This window comes from Ixodes scapularis, unplaced genomic scaffold, assembly GCF_016920785.2.
Source record: "Ixodes scapularis isolate PalLabHiFi unplaced genomic scaffold, ASM1692078v2 PGA_scaffold10__122_contigs__length_95168666, whole genome shotgun sequence".
NCBI lineage: Eukaryota > Metazoa > Arthropoda > Arachnida > Ixodida > Ixodidae > Ixodes > Ixodes scapularis.
In genome coordinates, this window is record NW_024609836.1 from 20,857,930 (window position 1) to 20,879,484 (window position 21,555).

The 21,555-nt window shown below is 47.4% G+C and overlaps 1 protein-coding gene and 1 pseudogene across 3 annotated transcripts in view; both read left to right on the forward strand.

Annotated features, from left to right (window-relative positions):
* Positions 1-21,555, forward strand: part of LOC8052295 — a 96,927-nt gene that overhangs the window by 53,178 nt on the left and 22,194 nt on the right. For 2 of the 3 annotated variants that reach the window (XM_042287515.1, XM_042287513.1), the window contains exons 19-26: positions 2,949-3,133; positions 8,771-8,923; positions 10,195-10,282; positions 12,887-13,036; positions 14,248-14,425; positions 15,475-15,554; positions 19,886-20,004; positions 20,291-20,382. In XM_042287515.1, the coding sequence (XP_042143449.1) occupies positions 2,949-3,133; positions 8,771-8,923; positions 10,195-10,282; positions 12,887-13,036; positions 14,248-14,425; positions 15,475-15,554; positions 19,886-20,004; positions 20,291-20,382 (1,045 nt within the window). The remainder of the gene's footprint in view (positions 1-2,948; positions 3,134-8,770; positions 8,924-10,194; positions 10,283-12,886; positions 13,037-14,247; positions 14,426-15,474; positions 15,555-19,885; positions 20,005-20,290; positions 20,383-21,555) is intronic. The other variant, XM_042287519.1, reaches the window with a different exon arrangement.
* LOC121833830 lies at positions 5,378-8,023 on the forward strand (annotated as a pseudogene).

A 21,555-nucleotide genomic window follows, 5' to 3' on the forward strand; every position in this document is an offset into this window, starting at 1 on the left:
AAGTCAATAATACTTCATACTTTTTTACTTGGGAATTCACTTGTATGTCGATTATAACAATATTCAAAAATAAAATGCCTCAACAGCATTGCAAATAACATCACTAAAAATGCTTTAAAGTGACTAAAAAAATGACCGGACCTCCATGTGGTGAATGATGTTGATTGGGGCGAAGCTCTGGTGGTGCTGATGGTACTGATTTTGTTCATAGGTAGTGCTGATGGTGCTGATTTTTTTTTATTGCTCATAGGTAGTGCTGAGTTACGGGTTGCGTTTTGACTTCATTATTACTGCTTTATGGTCAGTGAAATGCAGAGCCAGTGGTTCTTCTCATCCTTTCTCATTGTTTTCATCCGTGTCAGAAAGAGAGTGTGTGGTATGGAACGTGGTTATATACGCATTTAAGCATTTGACCGCAGCGCCCTCTCCTGTATAGACGTTGAGTGGCTACATGCAACGTTTCATTCATGACATCCCCAGCTCTTGAATTACGAATCCTGTTGACTGCGCAAACATTTTTTCTTTTTTTAAGAAGACAGATGGGATGGCAATCGATGTGAGCATGGACGCCGGACGGACAAGGAGCTTCGCCCCTAAAAAAGCTTTAGTTACTTTAAGAATGCAGAACGATAAAACATAATACTTCCAACAGATGTTCCACTTTTTTCTCCGACGGGTGGGGTCAGCTCGCCTTGAAATTTTTGTACACGTGCGCAGAAGTTGAACTATTTTTTCTTAACTTTGCTTTAGAAGTTAGAAAAAGTGGAATCTGGTCGAACTCTAACCTGGGCAGGTTTGCGACATCCTACCACGGCCGGACTGGAAGCACGCGCTCTTTCTCTTCTTACGGCCTTTGCAATTGGGGCAATCGCCACCTCCCACCGCAATTCACGGGGTGCGCTGTCACCTCACCCATGGGCTACCCTTTGCCGTTTGCACAAAGCGCGCCTGACAGTGTATCTCAACGCTGTCGCCACTTGCGGCCGAGATTTTTATAGCCTTTGACACCTGATCCTTGCGTTTAGACCCTCAGCCACTATCTAATGCGCTTCTGATGAGCCCAAAACGGTTAATATTTGACGCACATCTCCGAGAGATTCGGGAGTAAAAAGTAATAAGTAGAGACAGCGAATGCATTTGCGGAAAAACTATACTCGTCTTTACCTCCAGGACTTCTGTTGCAACTCAAGAACAGGAGGAGACAGACCCCTTTTACGTGGAAAAACTTTAAATTATAAATAATTCGTACACTCTCGTGAAATGTAAGTAGGCCTATTGTATCTATTGTTGTGGTCTGCATCATCATTTCATAGGCCGCACATGAAGTCGGTCAGCTGCTCTAGACGAGGGTGTAGTAGTCTGTACGATTTTCGCACAGCGCACACTACAGCCTAAAGTGCTTCCTCGAGGGCTTGTGCACATATCCAGCTGATTTTTCGTTCCTGTCCGTGACCATCTTTGCATGGTTAATCAGAAGTATTCTGGGGAACGTGTTGCAAATTAAACCAGCCAAGCACTTTGAGTGACTGTTGTCAATGCCCTCTGGGCAACTTAGGATTGACGCGTCTTCAAGATAGGGTGCAACGAGGAGTTGCAGAACTTTGTGCACATTTGTACGCGAAAGGTGCTTAACAGCTTTAAAAAAAAAAAAAAGCAACAGTGTTGTCCAGAACTGCAATTAACCTAGGATTTGGATAATGAAGTCTGCGTTTATCCTGGCCTTGCAATAAGACGAACAGAGGATCACCTCTGTTACTCGTAGTCAACAGCATAACACAGGCGGCTCACCCAAACTCACTAATGAGTTTCACCAGATAGCCACTGACGTACACCAGACCATAGCATGTCACGGATGGAGATGGAGCGCAAGGCTCTTTCAGTTTTTTTTTCAGGTCGGTGCTAACCGAGTCGGGCACAGCCGCTGCCAACTGCTCAGAATCAGTGTCTGACATCTGTATTGGCTTAGAATAGGCCTTTTCTTTGCATTGGAGCGAAGTTTAATAAACCGTTGCCAAAACAACAACCTACGAAGCTCGAACACCAGCGCAAAGCAGCTCGAAGGGACTCTCCGAGTGGGGTGAAGTGGGGTGAGGTGGTTGCGCCCCTGGCGGCAAGCAAGTGAACTACATACGGAGAAAAAATGCCATTGACTCCCGGGCGATTGCAAAGGCCGTAAGAAGAGAAAGAGAGCGCGCGCTTCCAGTCCGGCCGTGATCCTACTTACGACCAAGTCCTCGCAATCATTACGGGAGAGCACACCGGCGTCATCTATAAAGTGGCCCCGGAACTGCATTTCACTAGAGGAAAAAAATTTTCAGTATTCGCTGGATCAAGTGTTTATGCTACCTACAAGAAATGGCGGTTGATAACGTCAGAAGCTTTAAAAAGAAAAAATGCGCTAAAAAATTAGGAAATATTGTTTTCAGCGAAGCCGTTAAGTGCTAGTTTCTCCAGCAGGATCGTGTCCGGTACCAAACAAATGTCAACACCTGTGGTCGACACAACACTCTGGTTGCCGCCGTCGCTCATAGATTGCGGCAACATTTCTTCGGAGGAAGAAAAGCGGGAACGGAACGAGCGGCGATGTGTGCAGCAGCGCCAATGGTTCCGCAACCGCCGCGGGGTTGCTATCGCCTAAAGTTCTACTGCGTCGAGCGCTTCAGATTCCCTTGCGAAGGAAGAGCAGATTGCTTGCCTGGAAAGCCACCGCCAAGAAAAGAAGCTGCAGCTCTGCTGCTCTTCCTTCTTAACCAGGGTGGAAAGGCTGAATGTTTTTTTTCCTTTGGGTAGCCAAGTGTTCCATTGGGTTGTCGAGTGTTCCACGAGTGCCCGATGGACGGAGCCAGTGTGGTGTCTCGTCGTGAGAGAGGGGTTTTAAGGCACACAAGCAGTCGCGAGAGTGCCAACGGGCCTTTAGTCGTCCGAAGCGAGGCCCTTTTCCCTCGCAGCCCCTGGTGGTGGAGGGTGGCGGGAGCAAGGCGGTCCGGGTGGTGAACCAAGGCAACGGGCCCCTGGACGTGGAGTTCCGGGCGACGACCCCGTTCCGCGTGAGCCCCGACAGGGCCGTGCTGGGACCCTCGCTCGGGGCCTCGCTGCAGCTCTCCCTGGCCGACGGAGCGGCAGACTGTACCGGGTAGGTGCGGCCATCTTTGGGTCGCTGCCCGCGCGTCTGGCATCTCATTCCACCCATGCGTCGAAAAAGCGCCCAAAGTGGGAACAACCGACCTCGCAAAAATTGGAGTGTTGCGCCATCAGACATCGCGAGTCTGGCAGTCGGGCATGCAAGTTCGAGAAAGAAGCGCGAGCGAGTGAGCATCGCCTTTGTCGCGGCATCCCGACTCCCGGTTGTCGGCGCTTCCGTGAACTGCCGGGCCAGAGAGTGACCGGCGGCGGGACGGGCGTCCGCCATGTCCACCGCTGCCGTCGCGACACTTTTACGACGTCGTCGGACAGAAATCGAGAGGCCGCTTTTTTGGACGCAGTAAGTGTGCCGGTTGGAGATGCGTTCACGGTAAGAGACGCATGCTGTTGTTGCCCGTCTCGTGCAGTTCCGGCACCGCCCTTCGCGGGGCCCTAGAGGACTGTCAAGGGACGTTTTGCATGCGTCACTTGCCAGAAAGAAGAGGTTCTTGGGGGTCCAAAGGCTCATTCCCCCGAGACGTCAGCCACCGGCGAGAATGCCGTTTCTTTCTAAGGGCCTCTGGTTGACGCCACGTAGAATAACCGAGTCCCGTGGTTTATAATTTCGACGTCGTCACGGCAAGATCGAGCGAAACCCCGAATTGGACCCATGCACCATGGTGGCGTTCGGCCGGGCCAAACGCCGAAGGACGCTTGGCGCCGGGCTCGGGTCCGGTTGTTGAGTTGGCACCGTTCGACCGTGACGACGTTCCGCGGATGAAAAGGAGGACGTTTGCATGCCTCCATGATTCTAACCGGCGTTGCTCTGGCACACGCTCGTTGCCTTTTGCCCCGCCTTGGCTGCGCGTGCACGCTCCAGGCTCGCGAGACACTCGAGCACTACCATTCCCGTCATTCCCATTCTAACGGCAACACTTGTTTACTTGTCGCACAAATTTCTTTTGACTTAGCACTTGCATTCGTGTCCTAACGTCCCGCGCCATTTTTTTTTTAAGGGTCAATTGGTAAAAAGACGTGGATGAAGCAAAAATTTACATTAAGACTGGCCTCCCCCCAATATCTTTTCTTTTATTTTTTGCCAGGCGATTAACTTTGGTGTAAGAAGACTGCCCAATCAATGTTTTGCCACAGAGCCGCGTAATATATTTTTAATAAAGTAAAAAACATGACTGCTTCAAACCGCAGTATGATCAGGGTGACTCTAAGGAGAGAGCTGCCGGAAGTCATGTGACTATCGCTCTCTACCCAATATTTTTACATTCTTCCGCTTCTCGGGCTTGACAATGACAATGAGGACATTACTTGAACCGCTTGTCACGCAATTTTTTCGAAAATATACTTTTCCCCTTGCTGTTCTGTGCTTGAAGATCGATTGGCCGGTACCACGAACCACAGTTCCAAAGTAGCGGTCCCTCGTCCGTCGCAACGTTGGTCCGTCTTGTGCCACACTTGTCCCCCAGCTCGCAGTACATCTCCATATCAAGAATGACACGCACATCTACTTGCTGCGATCTGTGCACCAATTTTTTTCAGTCGACATATTGGCAGCTTTTTGAAAGCCACAAAAAATGGAGTTGATATTTTCTTCTGTTTTTAATATTGAATGTTCACCTTAGATGGTCCACGACTTTGAATATATTTGGTACGCATCAGTTCGAATGGCACATGACCGTAAAAAAGAGGGTGAGCGCGCCTGAAACCGGCTGATTCTCGACCAGAGGTTTTCGGGGGGAAAGAATATGAATTTCGAGCTGCAAGTTGTGTTCTGGCTAGTTGGGCTCTTGTCGGTCATGCTCAAATAAAAACCTTGGCAAGCATAGATACCCGGTCAGTGTCCCTTTATGATGAATTGCAACCAACTAGGCCAATCGTAATCGCAAGATGAGAACGGTGGGGCGTCTCTTTTGAACCACGGCCGGTCTAGAGCGGAGAGGCGTGCTCTTCTTACGGCCTTCGCTCTCGCTGAGGGAGCAATGCGATTTTTTCTAGTCGTGTAACGCCACTACTTCCCGCGAGAAGGCGCCACCACCCTGACCTCCCCCAACGCACGCCGAGCCGCGCTGGCCGCTCCACACTTCAACTGTGTTCGAGTGTTTTGATGGTTCCTTTGTTTTCGATGCCTGATCACGCATTTGACTGCCTTCATTCCGATCTGTTGAAAGTTTCGAGCGGACGAGGCTGAACGACTTGCCTGAGTGGACAACGTATCGCACGCCGTGTATCGGATATCGCGCTGATGGTGTACTGCCGTGTGCCATTGTTTAAATCCCGGTCTGGGAAGACTCCAGGTGTTTCTTTTCATCAATTTCCGAGCGACGAAGGACTGTGTTCTAAATGGAAAAAGAACATTTCACGAGAAAATCTTACTATCAACGACAAGTCGGCCTCAACTGTCGTTTGTAGCTGACATTTCCGTCATAGTGACTATGTTGCTGAGTGCCGCGTCAAAAAGCTCCTTCCGGGTGCCGTGCCGACCGTCTTTGAAGACTATCCATCCTAACTGGCGCCAAGGGCGAAGAAGCCTCGCAAGGACCCTGTACCTCGCGATTCCCTACCCCCTCGGAAACCAACGAAGCGGAAAGCCAAAACAGCTGAATACTCGCACGACGTTTGCGATGCGTCGGACGGCGACCAGGAACCTAGTGTTTGCACACAAACGACAAACCATGACGCTCAGCGAGCAAGCCGTTATCTCTCCACGATCGGAAGACTTCGCTCCCAGGTCGCATACTACCGCTCCAAGAGCGGGAAGCTTCTGCAACAGCTCGCTGCTGAAAGAAAAGTGACCAGCTTCTATCGTGAAGATGAGCGGTACACTTCTGTCAAGAAGATTGCTGCAGATTCGGAGAAGGGAGAAAAAAAGGCGCTGTTTCTTCTTCACCAGATAAAAAGCTACGGGAAAAAACGGCTAAGCTACCCCGAAGAGATCATCAGAGAATGTGTGATATGGTGATTTCTTTCGCCTAAAGGCTATGATCATGCTCGAGCATCGAAGCTTCTGACATTTCCAGCAAAGTGCACTCTTCAGAGATACACAGGCCCAAGTCCGACATCATCGGGAATGAGTGCCGCCATAAAAGAAAGGCTGATTCACGAAGCCTCAATGCTCAGCAGCAAGCAGCACATGGCGTCATTAATCATTGACGAGGCTGCCATAAAGCCTAAGTGCATTTACGACAGGAAAGGTGATGCAGTGTTTGGCCTCAGGGACAAACCGGATAGCAGTACGCCCTCTAGCTCAAAAGAAACACTCGCAAACAGGGTCCTATGCTTCGTCCTCAATGGCATTACTAGCTTGTACAGGATACCGTGCTCCTACTATTTCACAAGGCAGCTGAGTGGAAGAGACCTCTTTACGTGGACCAAGGAAGTCATCTCAGCTGTGGAGTTGTGCGGGTTCATGGTCGTTCGCATTGTGACGGACAATTATTCCGCAAACACGACGATGTTCAAGCACATGGGAAATGGCTGCCTGTCAACAGTTGTCAACCATCCGGATGATCATGACCGAATCATCTTCCTGAGCTTTGACCCTTGCCACATTCTCAAGAACGTCCGAAGCCAGTTCCTCGAACGCAAGCTTACCGATGGCTCAGGTGTCGTCAGTGGTATGTTCGTCCAAAAACTTTATGATTACCAAAAGGACATGACGATCAAACTGGCACGGAACTTGACAAGGAAGCATGTATACCCATCAAACCTAGAGAAGATGAATGTGCTTCGTGCCGTGTAAATATTCTCCCCTCAGGTTATTGCAGCCTTAGAACACCTTCAAGGCAACTCACGCGGTGATCCTGCTCTTTATGTTTTCAAAGACTCAAGCCCTACCATTCGTTTCATGAAGACAATGAAGGAATGGTTTGACATTCATGACACGACCTACGCAGGGAGTGCACAGAAAAGACCCATCTCAACGAAGGACGACCCTCGACTCGTGTGGCTTGAAAACAAGTTTCCATGCTACGTGAAGGGCATCCAGGAAACATCCGTGGCTTCAGGAATGAATGCTTTCACAGATGAGACCTTCCAAGCCTTGCTTTTTAGCACGAAGTCAACTGTGGAGACAACAAAGTTCCTCCTAGCAAAAGGCGCCAACTTCGTCCTGACAAGAAAGCTTAACAGCGACCCCATCGAAGCACTTCTTGGGAGAATAAGGTCCGTGTGTGGTGGCAATGACATGCTCGATGCAAGGGCTGTGACGGCGGCTCTAGATCACATTGTGAAAGAAAAGACTGCCTGCTGCAGGGGAAGTCAAGATACCCGATGCTGACACCGAAGACCTCGCTCCAGCTCTACCACCAGCACTAATTGAAGAACTCAGAGGCCTAAGAGAACATCCCGGTGCTCCTTCACGCTCTGTGACCTACTCTGGACTTGGATACGTCGGTGGGTATATTGTGAAGCTTATCAGTGACTTTGGGTGTGATTCTTGTGTAATGCTTCTGACGACAAGCAAGAAAAATGACCCCTTGTTTATGCTTGTGCAATGTCAAGACAGTAGTGGACTCTATTACCCAAAGCCAGAGTTTCTTGCTCTCTTGGACAAGATAGTGTCCTTCTTTGAAAAAGCAGTGAAGCACATGCCACGGACAAATGTTCTCCGATCCCTGCAAGTACTGATTGAACCATATCTTGTTGACTCGCCCATCCTGAGCTGCCCAGAAGGTGTCGACAACAGTCACGCCAAGCGGTCGGCTAGTTTGATTTCTGAAAAGCTGGTCAGGATCCTTCTCGTTAACTATGCAAGAAAGGTTACGGACAATAATGACAGGCCGTCTGCCTATGTACATAAGCCGTCGAGAAAGCATTTCAGGCTGTAAACTTGTAAGTTTGCCTCGTGTAATTTTCGTGGCGTACTGCTTCAGAAAGCCTACTTGTTTAGCACGAATAAACACGGTACATTGTTACTATGTGTCCCCGAAATGGCAGTCCGATTGTGTTTTTATTTTTTGTTTGCTACAATAGCGTGCATAGAAAAAGACTGATGTTATATACAGCCCATGACCACTTTCACGTTCAAGATTTGTTGCGGCTGAAGCGCGACACCCCTCGTAGTAATTGGCCTATTTTTTTTAAATATATATATATAAAGCAGAAAGATAAATATCTCTGTGGGTATTCGGCTTTCTGCCGTGGAGTTCTTCTAACAAGCGCAGTAATTTCTAAAACTCGATCTTGGAGCGTACGAAGCGCGGTGGCACAGAAAACGCGCGAGCGCGAAGCGCGCCTCGTACGGAGGGCAGGGGTTAAGCAGGGGTAGGGCGGTAGCGCCCCCACGAGCTGCGGCGACAGGGAGACCCGACCCCCCGTGCGAAGGCCGCAAGAGGAGCGCGCGCCTCTCCGCTCCAGATTGGCCGTGTTTGAACGCGCCTTTTGCCGGGCACTTTGGCCGCACGTGTGGGTGTCTCTTTCGAACACTTGGTCGTCGTGGCTTGCGCTCGTTGCCTTTCGCCCCGCTTCGACCGCATGTGCACAGTCGAGGCTCACGAGGTGCCGAGGTGTCATTAAAGGTGGGACACCGGAAGCTAGACAACCGAAGTGCCGTCGGAGATTGTAGCCATTTCGAGCTTTCTTCCTCAGCGCGAGGACATCCGGCGCCCTCTAAAGGAGTGGGACCGCGTCTGCCCAGGGTGCTGGAGGGGCTGCTGTGGCCCCGGGGCCCCAGGCTGGACCTGGCCCAGCTGCGGGGAGTGCCCGGGACGCGGGCCTTGCCGCACCGCTGCCCTCTGGAGGCGACCAGGCGGACCCTCTTCTGGTCCGGCACGCAAGTCGGCTGCTCCACGTGCGTTGCTCCAGTTCCCCGTCTCACGGTCGACGGGCACGCGCGAGTCGTGGCGGGGGTGACTACTTGTTGCGGGATGAGTTTGGTTAGAAGGAACGCCTGTCTCCGACTGGTGTGTTTAACATCCGTCCCGAAAATGACGTCCAAAAGCAGGAATAGTTGGACATGCATCGGACGTCTATGTCCTTTCGGTTTTAAACGGTAGGCTCGTTTAATCTGCCTACAGTTCCCGCATCGTATAACCCCGTGCATGCCGCCGTATTCAACTCGCGAGTGCAACCCGACTGGGACAGTCCAGACGAGTCATTTGAAGCCCGATCGAAAGAGCTACGAGCGGGTTTATTCATGACCGGAATGGTTTATCGGACATTCGGCCGTGAAACGTCGATAGAGCTTGGGTAGGTTTGTGCGGTACTACTCGCTGCATTGGATTGTTCTTTCCTTAACTGTCATTTTTCTTTTTTCCGATTCGAGACGGTGGATTGTCATTGTTTTTGTTACGATTTTGGCACTTCCTGCACCATTATTATACTACGTCATTTGTTTTGAGAGTGTAGGTTTTGTAGTGTACGACAATGTGTAGGTATTGGTGATCATAGGCAGAGGCCTTTGTTACCCCAAAAAATTGTGATCTTTAAAGTTGGGCGAAAGGCAGCCATAAGGAATACCGCAGGAAGTTTAGCAAATTTTGTAAACTACAAATGGATCTATTAGAAATCATGGTGTAAGGCACAAAAAACGACAGACACAAGAGAGAAAACAGATATACAGACCATGATTTTCAACGTTCACCAACTAGCCCAACTACAAGTTCTTCTACGGATCTATTAAAGCCAATCAGATTTATTTTGATTAGTGAAGAGATAAAATGTTTGTGCAAATTATGCCCAAGTGCTTGAAACAGTCTCAGTCTGTCATGGTAAATGTTAAAGCCCAAGTACCAATGTACCACAATTCACTGTGCCTAGTTTTTTTTTTGTTTTTTTTTTCAAATAAATTGGTAACCAGAGAATTGCTTCATTTCAACAAGAACACGTCGCTGATAATTTTCCTAGGCCAACAGCTGCGGTGCTTTCATCACTTCCTGATTTGCAAGTAGTATTGTTATTGGTCGGGCTATGCTACTCCCATATAACTAAATAATGCAGTTTTCTCTGCTGTCTAAATTGCTGCAAAAATACTTTTTACAGTTTCATTCTTGATAGTGTGCTTCATTGTGTAAGCAGTGCACTTGACCTCAGCAGCATCAATATCCTGCCCACTTTTTCCAGGACCAAGAGCGTGATGTTCCGAAACCCCAACACTCTTGCGATGGAAGTCAGCTTTGCAGTTCAGAAACACGATGCATCACAATTTGAGGCAAGCAAAAACTTTTGCTCACATGCAACGATTGTTTGTACTTTCAATTTGTTTACAAACTGCTACCTTCTACAGGATGCCATGAGTAGTTGTGATACTTTCATATGGAGAGCACTAATGTTACAATAATTTAATCTAGTTTATTTTATCCTGAAATGCACACTGGAAACTCTATATGAAGTGGGCAAAATTTAACTATAAAATCAAACAATAGAAATATATACTACGTAGGTTAAATTTTTTACATATACTACAAACAATGTTAAATGGCATGGAGTGTGGCAATGGCAGCTCGGAAATTATCAACTTCTGGGATGCGAACAATGTGCTAGGGTAGTTCATTTCAGTCAGAGGTCGCCAGTCGTAATGGAGAAAACTTGAATTGATTAGTCCTAGGTGAAACCGGTTGAATTTTGAGTGGGTGGTCTGCGCAAAGGGAGATATAACGGACTGACTGTATGCATCTTTTTCTGAAGGAAAGTAGTACAGTTGAACCTCAATTTAACGAAACCCGATTTTACGAGTTTCCCGATTTAACGAACAAATTGGGATTCCCCGCGCAGCCTAACCCGAAGAATGTCTTTCTCAACTTTACGAAGTTCCCGATTTAACGAAATAATTAGGGAGTCCCGGTGACTTCGCTAAATCGAGGTTCAACTGTAATACATTTTGTGTAGGTGTGCAAGACAGAATATATTTCTTTGGTGTCTCAAAAGAGGGACGTTTAGTTGAGCTTTCAATGCAGTGATACTTGTAGCAGGCATATAATTACAAAAGATGAAGCGAGTCGCCCGGTTTTGAACAGCTTCCAATTTTTCTTCTGAGTAGGACTGAGTAGTGAGGCGTATTCTAGCTGAGGACGAATGAGAGTACCATACATGCAATGAGTTTAGTTTGCAATGTGGTCTGATAAAGATGACGCTTATGATAAGCTATTATGATAATAGCTTATCATGAGGCTCCCATGATAAGCTGTTATTAAAGTTGATGCCGAGATACTTGTGCATTGTGGCAGCTTTAAGTGGTATGCTAGAGAGTGAATAATCAATCAGGGCTGCGCCCAGTTCATTTAGAGCAAAATTAAGAAATGTAGTTTGTGTACATTGATTTCCACCCGCCATTCTTGACACCACGATTCATCATAAAACAAATCAGTTTGCAAAAGAAAAGGACACAGTTGGATATATTTGTTGTTTTTCTATAAATCACACAGTCATCTGCATATAGCCTAATTAGTTTACTTAAGAAGATTGGGGAGGTCTTTTATGTATGCTAAATATAGTACAGCAAGCAGTTTTCTTGTTAAGTAGAGTAAAACCTCGTTATAAAGAAGTTGAAGGAGCGGTCGTAATTACTTTGTTATAACCATTAGTTTGTTATAGCCAATGTCCATTTCTTCCAACTATTCAAGCAAGGGGAATTATGATTGCTTTGTTATATCCATTTGTTTGTTATATCCCATTTTGTTATAACAGGTTTTACTGTATAAATGTTATCTATTGTGACGTTACATCTCTAGATGTAAACTACATACTCAAAATGGGCCCGTTGCTTCAGGAGTTATGCCTCTAGCATCAAAATAGTCCGGGCGAGTACCATATTTACTCAAAAATTAGGGTGACTTTTTTTTATAGACAACACGGTGTTGTATATATTTTTCCACAACACCGTCAAAAGAAAATTGTTGTGATTTCTGAAGGAGCTGAGCAAATGACGAAGTATCGTTTGTTCCAGACTGTAGTTAGTGAACTATACATGTTTAAAAGCTTAAATTTTATGTGGTGTGGACTATCCACAGGTGTAGACTATACAAGGATTTGAGTCGCTATGCCAAATATCCTGCCTATGTCTGCCACCGACATAAGATGCTGCTACCCTGCAATATAAACCAAAAAAAAAAAGTATTGTTTCAGTTTTTTTTTTATTTAGGTAGTGCAGTGGTTCTCAAATTTCTTGGGGTCTGCGAAGCCTTTGCCCCCCCCCCTCCCCCCCTCTTTTCTCGAAAAAAGAAAAAATTGTTTTCTGTTGATTCTGGTAAGGTGGCGCAAGCTACTGACCATTATAAAGGGTACTACTGTTACCATCTATCCGTCCATTCATCATTTCACTTGACGCTTCTCACTTCTCCTGTCTATAAGAGTAAAGGATGCCCTTTTCACACTGCAATTGTCTTACTTTATACCCTTCCCCTTCCCCCTGTGCATGGAATCCCCCATCTGTTTGGTGTGTCCCCAAGAGGTTCCCGACACATCCACGCCTAAAAACCACTGAGGTAGCATATTGGGCTCAAATCTTGGCATCCTGTCTTCACGACTGGGGCTATTGTCCGTTGAAGCTCGAGTGTTACGTAGTGACTTATGCTCTGTGAAAATTCCTGAACCTTTTCTCGGAAAGAATTCAATCAAAGAAGCAGTAAGCGGCCAAGCCATTTGCAAGTCGGAACATTTTCCATCTGCAGAGACGTTTCCATATGCATCTCTGACTGGTGTGTGGACTGCGTCCTAAAATGCAGTCCCTCGTGACGTCACAGAAGTGCTGCATTGTCGCCGGCGTTCTAAGAGATGCGTTCCACGCGCCACAGTTTCGAAGGTTTCTTCTCTCCAGGTGTCCGTGCAAGGCGGCGGTCGATCTGCGTCTTTGGCACCGGGCTCCAGCCTCGAGGTTGGGGTAACCTTCAGACCGACCCGCGTGGGCTTCGCACAGTCTCGCCTCACCGTTGCGAGCCGCAGTTCGACCTCCGCGGAAAACAAGAGCGTAAGATCCCGTCTTGGCCGTTTGCATGCCGCGCAGTGTCGAGAAGCTGCAAGCGGCGGCGCCCTGTGTGATTCCTCGTGTCTTTCTTAATGGCATTGAAATATTCTATGGTGTGCATATTGCGTTGCAGTTCGATTTACAACGCGGCGTGAATATTCGAAATATAAAATATTTCTCGCGGTCTCCCAAAAAATTTACCAGTGACTGCATCTTTAACTAGAGCACATACCTGCAATATCCCAGGATGTAGCCCTCCTAAAACTGAAAGGAAATCGGGTGAAAGTCAGGAGTGGGCAAACTTTCGGGTCGCTATGAAAAAAGGTAGAAAAAATGCTAGTTTTAGATTTTGTGACCTATGAAACTTACGATTGCGGGGAGGGACAATGAACCAAAGACTACTGTCCTTCCCAGTCACCAATGTTCGCTTATCTCTCGTCGTGGCTAAGTGACAGCATTTCAGCCAAAGTCACCATTGACAAGGGCCGTGAAATTACTAGAAGTGGGCTATCTTTCGGTGTTTTTGACAAAGAATTGGAAATTGTGCCAAAAATAGGAGGCGTGTTATCTTTCGAGGGCATCTGCTGAAATGCTGCAAAACCACGAGGAGGAGGTGCGTTCTGTGATATGTTTCCGTGCAAGTGCCAAAGTAGTTCAGTTTACTCTTTAGCTGTGTGTAGCAGTCGAAGTTAATGGTTGAGCATGACAGTGGGGCGTGATAGATGGATGTTTTATTTTTCGATTAAAAAGATCGAGGCACACCTAAGCATTCCTTATGAGTTGTGAATGCGAAAGCATGCAAGCCACTCGTCCGCCCCCTTTCTCTTCTGCTGCATACTTTTCATCGCCCGCCAGCGCGTGTGCTCCCTCGGGCACGGTGACCTTGGAAGCTCCGTGCCCAGGGGAGCAATGGCACGCTTACGGACACGCAGCGCCGTGGGGTGAGTGGTCGTGGAAACTGACGGGCGCAGCGGCCAATGGGAGCCCCGTCGGCGCGCGCCAGCCAATGAAACCGAAGGAACGGGGAAACTGTGCCGTTTTTGCGCTTCAAACTGATAACGTCAGCTCGCTCCATGAGACAGTAATGCTTTCGCATTAAAACGGCTAATAAAACGCAATCTGGGTTAAATGGGGCAAGGCTGGGGTTTGGGGGTGGGGCTTGTGGGACCGGACGCCGGGTGCCCCGCGTGAACGAGGGTTGCCTGGGGCCGCAGGTGCAGTTGTACGGGTTTGGGGGCGAACTGCACCTCCGCCTGTCCGGCTTGCACCCTGCGGGGCCTCCGCTGCACGTGCTGGACATGGGCATGCCCCTCCCAGAGGGCGCCACCGCTTCCCGCCAGATCGGCCTTGCCAACGATGGCTGCTGGGACTGCTGCGTCTGCCTCGCCCTGGGTGAGCGCGCCCTCCCTGGGGGAAATACCTGGCCGGCCATAGCGCCTTTCTATGCTCTCCGTTCGTAAAGACGCCGAAAGGATGCGCCGCTTGCATCCCCGCAACCTTCCAGTCAAATGAAAAGACAAACACTGGCCCATCACCATAGTACCTCTTTTTCCAATGTTCGTGAAATATTTTATGACCAGTCCTTTACATGGTTAACTAAAGGGCCGGTTAGCGAGAGAGTTGTTGGACAGTGTTCAAAACTCCCGTACAACGATCAATCCCCCCTTGTATGCTAAATAACAACGTAAGGACCTCGTTAAATTCCCAACTTTGTGGTTTCTGTAGGACTTCATCCCAGGAATTTCAACATCAATGGGCTCATAAGGCCTGCCGATTGATGTCTATACCGGTTTTCACCTAAAGAACCATAGTAAAAAAAAGTCCGGCTCTTTGCAAAGCATTGCTAATTTTTCCCTTTATGTTGATAATTAAGATATATGTAGGTGATTTCTGAATTAGATATATCTTATCTTATCAAAATGTACACGTTCCAAACGCCAAAAGCATCGCATTTTCCTCCGGCAAACAAACCTCATAAGAACTACTTCGCACTGCGTATGAACAATACGCAAAAATTTTTTTCTTGAGGTAAAAAAGGATATAAATAAAGAATTAAAAAAAAAAAAAAAAAAAAAAAAACGGTGCAATTGAAAATTTTTTGGGAGGCAGGGGATGGCTTGTGTTCATAAACATAAAAAGGATCCATACGCTGTTTCACCTTACAACAAACTGCAACGGACAGTATGAGCCACCGGAGCCAGTCAATAGCTAGGAGCGCGTCACGTGACTTCGCGCCACGAGGAGGTCATGTGGCACGCTCCGAGGTATGGAATGGCTCCAGTGGCTCGTAGCGTCGATTGCAATTGGTCGTAAGGTGGAACGGGCTATAAGCTAGCTCTGAAGGAAGCGAGCAGGGTTAGTTGCCGCTCGTGCATTTGGATTGCTCGGTTGATTCTCGCCCGAGTCTGACCGGGGGGCGCTATGGCGGTGGTCTCCGTCAGACGCGGCGGCACGGGAGGGACCCTACGGACGCCTGGCCGTGACACCCGAACGCCTCGTCTTGCGTCGTAACGAGTCCAAGGTAAGCTCTTGTTGTGCCAGAAGCGTTCCTGGGAGTTAAACTGCTCTCGTGTTGCTACAGACCCTTTGTTGTAGCAACAAGCTACTGGTCCGAAATCGTGGCATAAGCACCGCGTCATTCGGACATAAACGTAAACATGCACATTTGTCCAAAGCTACTTCTTGAGAACACAAGTTCTTTTTTTTCCCATCTATTGGCAATGAAGAAGACATCTTGCCAACCGAAGCACATCAAATTCAGTAATATACACGCACACGTTTATGTGAACAAAGTGTATTAGCAGATACAACTACAGTATGTTTCATAGTGTTTATTTTTATAACATTATGTCTGTAACAAGTAAATATTCTTTCACTTTTATTTCATTCACTTAGTACTGATTTCGCGACTGCTATGCATGTTTCCAAGAAAACAGGACATGAGGCTTCGTTAGACCAAAAAGACGGGTCGGCAGAAGTGAACCTTTAAAATGGGACGTCTGGTCACCCTATGTATAGGGGAATGAAAGGGCATTATGAAATGTTTTGTTAAAAGTACATTGTATTTATAGTAGTGATGGGGCAAATCTTTCCGAAACAGGTTTCGGACCCAAAACAGAGGTTTCAAAAAGGTTTGGAAGAATGGCCAAACCTCGGTGTGTTTCGGATAGCTTCGTAGCGTTGCCAGAGTGGCCAGACCACAATATTGAGCGTTGCAACTTTTTTAACAAAACAATCTTATAAACCACATTAAATAAGTAGCTATATAAATTCTTAAGTTAACAAAATAGGCTTGTTCAGATAAAATCTGAGGTACAAAGAAATAAAATACCAAACCACACGACACAAAATGTTGAAATTTTGTGTCAATCAAAATAGTTTCGATTTCACAACTTCCATTGTCACGTCATCACATGACCATAATAAAGTGGGCAGATAAGTGAAATAGATTATCACAAAGTGCAATGCTCGTTTTCATTGCATGCGTGTGTGGTGTTCGTTCCAAGCGCTGGGAACGTCGCAGTTTACGTTGACACAACACAGGTGGCATGTAAAAGTGACTGTGTCGGTAGATCTTCGACATCTGTGTTATGCAATCGATAACATGTGCAGATCTGCCCAAAACCTCCTTTGCTGTATACGTGTATCATGTTTATAAGAAATCAACATTCCAGGTCTAGGTACAGTTGGCTCCAACGAACCTGGTAAGTGTACCATCAATGCGGGAACTTGCGTACGTTTCCAAGGGGATGCACCGAGCAACTATTTTTGGCACCAGCACAGGCTGCAAACAAATGGCAGCGAGACCTTCACGAAGCTAAAGCTATTTGCACAGTACAGATTAACAAAGTTTGCTTTATTTCCCGTCACTATCTGCTGCAGTGGCTATGTAACTTATTTCTGGTTCTTCAGAAAGATACTAACCCAAAGACATTTATTGCTCGTGCATCACAGTTAGGTGCCTTTCACACAGAATGCTCCGCTGAAGACACTAGCAGTTTGTTTCCAGAGTGAAAATGAAATCACTGATCAGTCAACCATGGTTCCTGACCGAAATGTTGGGGAGGCCTACACATTGCACCCGGAGCTCTGACACTTGGACACGCACAAGCTACCATAGAGATTTGCTCTTTGAGTTCCTACAGTCAGTTGGCCGTCACTTCGAGCATTGATCAAGAAGACGCTCCATAAGTAGACACGCCCCCAAGCCTCAGCATGGGACCGTAGGATCTACGAAGATCCCCACACACCGCAGGCAATCTGGTAAAAAAACCTGATTGAATTTCGGTCTCTATCAAGGTTTAGAGTCTTCAAACACTCACAACGCCCACAAAACCAGAAGGAACAACGCCATGTTGGCTAGACAGAAACAAAACTGCAGAACCCTCAAAACTACCGAAATTTCGTTCAAAAAGTTTCGGAATCTTCCGAAACTAACCCTCCGGAGTTTTGCCCTATCACTAATTATAGTGCTTTACTTCAAGTACATTGTGCCCAGTGTACATACTAGTTTGCTTGAAGTGCATAACCTCTCATTTACTTGGTACTTTACATCAAGTACTTCTTAGATGTACAGCCGGCCACAAAAGTTTGCGCACCGCGCAAACCGTGGCCGAGCTGCATTACGTACTGTGCTACCTTGCGGCGCGGCGCCTGTGGTTCGGAACCGCAGTGCGCTCATGCACATCCTTTGGTACTCGCATGTCATGCCAACTCTCCCTCTTCCGGTTGTCACTTTCTTAATCTCACGAATAAGACACCAGGTGCTGCTTAGATATATCCACCGTTGGCTGCCATGCTGTAATGGTATATCGGAGGCACAGTGAGTGGCAGAAGCCGAGATATCAACTCTACCTCCTGCCATCCAACATGGCATTGTTTTTCCCAACTCAGCGGCCAGGAAAACAGCCATTCGGCCTTTTCCTTTTTTTTGTTTTGTCTCGGAAGCTTTTTATTTTCTCTGCACTCGCTGCCCTATCAACCAGTCAGTGGCAACAATTATTCCAGAAAGTGTAATTTATTATATATTGTGCACTTTAATAAATAACATATTAGAAGAACTTAGAAGGCTTTCGAAACCAAAACAAAAAAGGAAAAAATAAACAGAATGGCCGTCATCCTGGCCGCTGAGCTGGAAAAACAATTCCACGTACATAAGACGGTGCAAGATGGAGGCGATATTGCAACTTCGGCCAGTCATCGCACTACCGAGATACAGCTGCGGCAACAAGCAGCGGCTACCGAAGTGTCGCCGGCGTCATACTTTTGAGAATAACAAGGCATTGGCCGGAAGCAGGAGAGTTAGCATGCCTGCGAGTACCAAAGAACGCGCATTATGGGCCTCGAATGACGGGCGCCGCACCGCAAGGTAATGGAGTGATGCAGCTGAACCATGGCTGGCACGGTCCGTAAACTTTTGTGGCCGACTGTACTTTACCCAACATTGATTAAATGGTACTGCACCTTTTTTATTTGAAAAAAATTCGCCACCTTTTCCTTCGTAGTTTTTCTTACAGCGCCCAAAATAGATTATTGGGCGTGGCTTTATCCTTTTTCGATGTACTTTTTTTATGCCATTCTCCAGCATGGTTATTATAATTAATATGACTCGATTCGAATTTGTAGAAATTGGTACTATTTCTAAGAAAATGAAATCCTGCTCAGTGTGTATTGTGTTATCTAAACCAGTGGTTCTCAACCCTCAATGTTTCGCCGACCCCTTGTGGATTGGCGGAGATGATGGGGGACCCTTTTCGTGGTGAGGGGAAGGGAAAGGTATAGGTTAAATATAATAATGATTTAATAAATGAATATAACTAAGGGCTAGTGTGAAGTAGACCTCTCTTACTGGCATACACATGAGAAAACTCGCCTGAAACTGAAACAGTTATTTTCAACCTGAAAAAACGCCAACTTTTCTTGCCAGGCTTGACCGATGAGGCAGGGCTTCGCGGACGCATAGAATGCCTTCACATACCCAAAAGGGTCCGCGGACCCCCATTTGAGAATCATTGATCTAAACGAAGGAAGAGTGTGGAAAAGACGAGTCTCTTGAGATGTTTGATACAAGGTGTGTTTGCAAAGGTGCACTTGTGATTTGAGAGGGAGTTTTGTCTTTGAAACCTGTGGTTTCTTGAAATATATGCGGCGTCAAACGAATCCTGTTCCCTCCTAGCGCATAACCTTTCTGTAGTAGCGACCGATGTAGCGGAGGTACGAATATAGTGAGTCAAAGATAAAGTGTGCATTTATTACTGATATTCGGGGTGCTGGTGTAGTGAATGTAATGATACAGTGAAAATGTTTTCTCAAGTAAAAAAGAGTTTACCAGGAATACAAAACTAAGTATAAATTGATTATCAATACTATCGATAGCTTTCTCAAAACTATTGATAGTGTCCAAAACAATCGATAGTGAATTATTGATAGTCGACTATCGATGATTGGCTTTCAACTGACATAGATACTACCCATAGTCAACTTTTAGAAAGCTGTCTGGCGTTAAGAAAATGAAAGTAAGACACGAAAAGAGGGCGTTGATATCTAACAAAAACTGTTGGCACTTGCTCACAAATAGTCTTGTGATAGTTCACTATCAATAGCATTGTATCACTAGTTTGACGATGGTCACTTATTGATAGTATAGTATTGATAGTACTATCGGTAGTACTTTCGATAGTTAAATTCAGCTTCCACTATCGATAGTATTACTAGTACTATCGATTGTTTTGCGCCACTAGAATTTGCCCATAGAGAGGGGCCAATGCGTCGACGCGCTTTGCATCGTTGCGTGTACGGATTCTCGGCAGTAGGGCGGGGTGCAGCTGCCTGCGGTGTCTAACAGCCCGGCAGGTGGTCTCTGTGTCGTTCAGGTTTGGGGGTCGCGGGCTGGACCAGCGCGGCGAGATCGTCAACTTGGGGACCCTGAGGATCCTGTACGGCTTCGAGGCCCTCCGGCAGCATGCCAGGCGGTAAGATCCCTTCTCTTGTTTCCCGCGGGGTGAAGCAGTACTCGGGTCAGGCTCGAAACTGACGCCCTCCCCCAGTCTCAGATCTTCCTCGATACGGAGTTCTTTCATGCGGTTCTGCGTGACTGCCGGATAGGTCGACTCTGCTATCGAGAGAGTGCGAACCTGTAGGCGTGGAAGCGTGTGCGCATGCCCAGGGTGCCCTGCGTGCCCGCGACGTTGGCAGACTGCCGGATCTTGAGTTGCTCACGGAGCACTCGTCGTGACCTTTGTCTCGACCGTTCCGCAGGAAGCTCGGGGGTCGTTCTGACGCAGCGTCTCCGTCTCCGGATGTTTCCCTGCTCCTCCGGACGTTTGAGGGGGAGCAGAATGGCACTGATGGTGAGTGGAGCCGCCGTCTGTTCTTTTCACACCCCACTGGTTTGCGCTGTTCCGTCCCGCCCAAAGAGAATGTCTAACGGTGGCTGCGTGGTGGGAAATCTGTTGGAGCTTTGCCTTGCCGAGCGTTCATCGGGTTGCCTGTACGTTCGAAGCGGCCCTATCTTCCAACGGCTGCAACTTCTACTATAGTCGGTGACAAGTTAAAGGACATACGTGAAGGAAAAAAAGTTTTTTTAAACTGCCTGGATGGAAAAAGGATGTCATAAAACAAATGTATCACGAAAACAAAATAATTTACTGTTATATTTACGGCGTGAAACAAATTTGTAGTTGCTGCCCACGGGAGCTTGCAAAAAAGTGGCCGCTAAAGTCGTGCAACTGGCCGCTATAGTCACGTGGTACTTGCGCTCTATTGGAAGCTTCCTATGGGCTCTAAAAGTTACTTATTAACCTTTGCTTTTGGTTGCACTTAAAACAAAGATTAATAAGTAACTTTTAGAGCCCATAGGAAGCTCCCGAAAGAGCTCAAGCACCACGTGATGGACCTGCGCACCGGTCAGAAATTGACAGTGGCGGCGTGGAAGAACGAGTTCAGCCAGCGAGCGTGCGGCAGCGGGGGTGTTGGTTCTGGGGACTTTAGCGGCAACACTGAACGGCTCCAGCATAACTTTGCAGTGGCGGTGGTGCAGCGCGGCGGCTCTCACGGGTGCCTACTACAGTCGAAGCTCGTTAATTTGACTCTGACGGTTCCTCGAAAATAGATTGAATTATCGAAGGGTCGAATTATCGAATATCGATCAAAAACGAGTAACGACGTACGTCACGAGAAGCGGCGAAAAGCCAACTGTGACGACGGAGTTTTATTTCGAAAAAAAACACCGATATTTTCTGCTGCCGCATTCCCGTCAGACGCTTCGCAAAAACAAATTTCCGCATATCCTCAATGTGCGGCCACATCGTCCCGTCAATGTCTTCAAACGTTGTGAAGTTCGCAAGTACATTGAGCGCAGCGGATGCTTCGGCAGGAGATGGGTGTGGCGGTGGCTCTTCGGCGTCACTCTCGCAGCTGTCGTCCTCGTGACCCTTGGGACGCTGAACTGATGCGATGATTTCATCACCAGTCAATTGACCGCACACAAGCACTCCATTATCTATCGCAACGTAATCATTGAA